At 38.6% G+C, this 5,296-nt stretch overlaps 1 protein-coding gene across 1 annotated transcript in view; it reads right to left on the bottom strand.

Moving 5' to 3' along the window:
- The window catches only part of LOC140942243 (uncharacterized), a 7,988-nt gene extending 3,412 nt beyond the window's left edge, over positions 1 to 4,576 (bottom strand). The window contains exon 1 of the mRNA XM_073391204.1: positions 3,530 to 4,576. Coding sequence (XP_073247305.1) covers positions 3,556 to 4,560 — 1,005 coding nt within the window. The 5' untranslated portion in view covers positions 4,561 to 4,576 and the 3' untranslated portion in view covers positions 3,530 to 3,555. The remainder of the gene's footprint in view (positions 1 to 3,529) is intronic.
- Between the last annotated feature and the right edge of the window lie 720 nt (positions 4,577 to 5,296).

The following is a 5,296-nucleotide window of genomic DNA, read 5'->3' on the forward strand; positions in this document are numbered from 1 at the left end:
CCGGCAGTAAAGTAGGATAGCAAATCCAAAATGGCGTCTCGCACCATTCTGCGCAGTAGAAAAATTTTAGATGGTCATGGTGTTCCCTGGATCCCGCTGGTCCAATTTCGATTTTACCGGCTATCTAAATCTCCGTCAGGAACGGCTAAGGTGGTTCCGAAACAACGAAACACGTAAGGTAAGGTAATCTTGATTTATGTACTGTCTTACAAAATTCATCAGGCATGAAATATTATAAAAAAAAAAAACCTTAATTACATTTACTGGTTTCCGCTAAATACAGTATTAAACTGATTTAAGTAAATACGAAAAAACAAACAAAGCCTGTTTTCCACTACTGCCTTGCCTTACATGATATTATAACAACTGTGCAAAAGTGACTTAAAATTAAGTAGGGATTCTGCTTGCCTTAATGTCCCAGGAAGACTGTATATTCCACAGAACAGTACCATGCTACTGTAGCGAAAACTATATCGGAGACAAATTGTGCGTGGCTGTGGAATAGTTAATGATTTATTTACAGAATCTCGAAAAGTGTATGAAGTGGTATTAGATCGAGCAATAAATTTCGAGCTTAGGTACTCAGGAGCAAGGCCATTGAGGAATTTAAATACCATTAAGGCTCTTTAGATATCACGCTGAGTACTAAGATTTTTCAATTTAAATTTTGGAACAGCTGCGAGGCATCTGTGTCATTTAGCTTGAGAAAGTTAGAACTCTTGCTGCAAGATTTTGGAGTTTTTGAATTTTCTCTGCTAGTTTTATGCCACAACTTCCTCAAACAACATTGCAATAGTCAAAATACGGCTGAATCAAGGCTTTGTAAATAAGATGCAATGTTGCTGGGGGGACAAATTGCCTGACCCGTTTGATGCTGCAATACCAGAGGCAATTTTTTTTAGCAAACTTCTCTATAGGACTGCCCCCGGTAACAAACGTACGACTTTTCAACGGTTAGAAAGTTCGTCCGGTGTCGTTCTGGTCCGGTGCTGTGGGAACTTAGCGTTGTTCGCGAAACTTCCGATTCTTTTCTCTAACAAACTAACCAGTCAAAACAAAAAGACTTATTAAACGGAAGCAACCGGCCGCATTAACCAGCTTATTACCCTTGTTATTCATTTTTGTGACCTTGAATGACGTCTCTGGTAAAATGATTTCATATGTTAACAGAGCTCTGGCCAATCACAGCTCTAAAAAACCTCGTGATGACCACATGGGCAAATATTTGTTAATAAGTAATAAATTGAAGTGTTTCTAGGAATTACGCCATCTCTTTCCGCGGGATAGCTTCCAAGAAAGCATTTTAGTAACTCGCATTTTAAAATACCGCTAAGATTTCACCTTATCTTGTTAATAAACATTTGTTGAAGGTTCCTATACAGTTGGAAACGTAGTGGATGTCAGGCGTACACGCAGCCTGGCATCTTGAACATTCGAAACTAACCATGTAATATGAAACAAGCTCCCTGAAGTTTACGTTCGATCTTCCGCCAAATCATGTCTGTTGGTTTCTTGTGTTAGTATGAAGTTTATCCATAAACATGTTTAAAGTGAGCCATATTAGCTAATATTAAACAGGCACTCTGCCTTTTATTAAACCTACACGAACTTCAGAATGTCGCAAACGCGCGTTTCACTCTTCATTTTTTAACCCTGTCTCGGGTGCAGTGTTGTTGTATTTATCAAGGCATGGCTGAAGGTTTGAGAAATCCCAGTTTAGTATCTCATACTTAAACAAGTTTCAAATAAGTGTTATGATCTACAAATTAAGATTTCTCGTTCTTAAACAGTTCAATAGATATTAAGAATTCGGCGGGACATGAAGACAACATGGCTGTAATGCGTTTATAGCTTTTAAATCGCCGGGATCTAGGCGTTTGCTGCTTTTGGTAAGTGTTCCCAAATCAAATCCAACTACAAAGGAAGCATGTCCGAACCTTACAAAGCCTGCGAGACTTACGACTGTCCCATGATTAGTCTAGTAGATACCAATAGGAACCCTGAATAGAAAAGACAGTTTTCCTGATTCATGATTCACATGAGTTTACACCATTCTCGTGCTGTATGTGGGGCTCTATGACGCCTTAATTTGTTAACGAAAATCTGACCAGTTGTCAATTTGATAAAAGACACTAAAATACAACCATCACGGTGGTTTTCTTAAATGCATTTCCAAAAAGATTGTGTGTAATAAGGAGACAATCTCTTTCGCCGTCTAACGTTAATTAGAAATTTACTGCAATCACTATATTTCGAAAGGGAACGGAAAATACTGGACACAATCAGACGGTACCAACTATACGCGACAAACAAACACTTTATCGAATTTGTAGCTTATGATCAGAATAAGGAACGCATCCGTCCAGTTTGCGTTTCAAGGATCGCCATACTCGTCCTTACCGTCTTCAGGCAAATACGGCGACATGAGAAAACCACGTAGTCGCAATAGTCACATTAGACTAGAAGAATGGAAATTGTATCCTTAAATTCCTACAGGATACCGACTTATATCAATAAAAAGTTGACTTTGTCGTAAAAGTTAGTAATATAATGTATAAGAATTTTTATAATATAACTTTCTCCTCATTCATGGTCCTGCATTTTAGTGCTCTGCCATACAGCATTGAAAATAAGTTTTCTCGGAAGTTGCTCTCTACAGCGATGAACTGACGGTAAGGCCATCTATCGAAGATAAATCTTGAATTTTATATAAAGGTTACACCAGCATCAAAGTTTTGACAACAGAAATCAACATCTGTTATGTCCGCATTGTGAAGTAGCCAGTAGTTAAATTCCAATTGTACTGCTACGTCAGTAGCCCGGCCATCACACGTTAGTTGAGAATTTATGAACTGAGGACAAGTACAGTGCTAATGCTACTTAACTCACTGACCGACATGATATATAAGACTCGCTAGTGATTGTACACGACAAGTATTTCGAAGCTGAAATACTGAAGATAGTCTTAAAGAATGCCTGCATGATAACCAGTGTTTATTCTTTAGTGTTCGTTAGTGTAGTATTCACAAGCATTAAATACATTGTCGGCGATTAACTTTTCAGTTCTTGGAAATCTAGCGGATATGTTTTCGCTCCTCTCAGAATTGAGGGATTTTGTGATACTTACACACATTTCTCAAACATTGCAGAAAAAAAGTTGTTTGTTTTCTTAAGATAAAAACTATAACGATTACCTTCAAACCTTCTTATTATTTTATCACTAAATCATGAAGCTAGTAAAAATAACAGTGGTACGAGCAATGATGTCACTTTTTAATTTTTTGACATTTACATTTTTCGTGTCACGGCCAGTTTTTCATTTCCTTACTGTCTGTTTATCAGTAAGGAATCTGCTTACTAAATCTTTGTCGAAAAGCTATATAGCTACAAACTGTTTCAGATGCATTTAATATTATTCTCGATTTTACGTCCCTGATAAAATTGATAGCATTATTGTATAATTCTCTATTTCAGAGATTTGTTGGAGTGAGTATCTGACTAAGTTTTACCTTTATAAAGCAACAAATACCTGTGCATTCAAAACTTGCTTGATAATTACTGTTGTTTGAGGGTTTTCCATATTACTATCAATTCTTTAACGCACTCGTAGCTGTGCCAGCCAGACAATCTCCCTTCCTTATTCAACAGATCCGCCGAGTCGACGAGTACCTTCTCGGTTAGCGCTGGATGGGCAGTGTTATTCCTGCTCTCCTGAAGTGATTTCATCGCTCGTTGGTACTTCAACTTCTTCCAGCTCAGCTTCTCCTTGAGTTCATCCCATTTCTGCTTCACATTATTTTTAAGCTGATCGTCAGATATCTCGTTTATATCTTCCTCTATGTGCTTAACTTTGTAACTTTTTTTGTCATCGTATGAATTTGGGAAAACGCTCTGATACATCATACCTTGAATTCCCCAGCACAGCTGACCCAGATTGATGGTAGCTTTCTCGATCATGGCTTGCTGTTCAGAACTCTGGGTTAAAGGCCTTTTATCAAAGCCCCCAGACAGTGCAGTGAGCTGAACTGTTTCTTGAACGTTCTTGATCTCCTTTTTACGAGACGCGTTTTCAGTAGCGTTTTCATCAAGAGTTTTGTTCATTTCATCCACTTTCTTCGACATCTTTTCTAACTCCTCTTCCAACGTAGCGTTTTTTTCTTCATTGGCCTTGTTCGCTTTTTTCAACTCTATTACCTGCTGTCTCACTGAATGTAGTTCGACTTCAAGGGAACCCAACTTTTTCTCTAGGGCTGCTTTGTCACTTTCCAGCTTGTCGATCTTGTTTTCCAGAACCTTTATCTTTTTGTTTTTTGAATCCAGAGCTACTTTTAATTCGTCATTTTCCTCTCGGAGTTTTCTTGTCTCTTTCTTCAACCGTTCAATTTCTTCATCCTTCCCCTGTATTTCGTTTTTGAGGAAGGCGATTTGCGCGGTATGGCGACTGATGATAGGATTATGAACAAAAAGTTCTCCTTCAGCCATCGTCATCCTAACATAAGCGTTACCATGTGTATTTACTTCATCGTCCTCCTCCGTTGGGTTGGGTAGAAAAACGTTCATCGACCTGGCAAATCTATCGGCCATAGCTGAACTGAGCTTTCGCTATCGAGCGGTAGTGTCAACACGGAATAAGGTATGATCGAAGCAGTTTACCAAAATCGGGAGTATTCATTAACAAATGACAGGTGTCTGTTATTATGACGTGGACCAATTACATGCCTGTAGAGTTTCGTAACCCTTCACAAATTCGGACGAACACCCCACATATAAAACTGTCAACACTTTTGCCAATCACCAGTCGAGATTCAACAAAACTGTCCCCCAGGACGTTATTTCTCATGCCAAATAATTATTGATTCTAAAACGTCTTTCATTTTCAAATAAAACTATATTTAGATACCCACATAATCTGCTCCCCGTTAACTGCAGAGTTGAAAAAAGTTGGACGTGTAACTTTGAAAATGGCGTGTTACCCTTTCCCAGTTATCTCTTCAGTAGCTTATTCACAGTATTCTAACAGAAAAGTTTAGTATCTTTGTGGATGATAAAGGAGTCAGTTTGGAGCGAGTTGACATGGATGAGCAGTGATGCATTATTAGTGGTTAAAACAGTGATTACATCGTACCACTCGTACCACACGTTGTCCACATGAGTCGGTTCCACCACAGTTTAAAGAAGACAATGGTTATGAAGCCCGTTAGACGCCTTTGTTTTATGTTTGTGTGGACCTGCGGGCGCACAGCGCCGGTTCAATAGCATTTCCATCATTCTGACCTAATTGACCAATACAAACGTC

Source organism: Porites lutea, chromosome 6 (genome assembly GCF_958299795.1).
Source record: "Porites lutea chromosome 6, jaPorLute2.1, whole genome shotgun sequence".
In the NCBI taxonomy this organism is placed as follows: Eukaryota; Metazoa; Cnidaria; class Anthozoa; order Scleractinia; family Poritidae; genus Porites; species Porites lutea.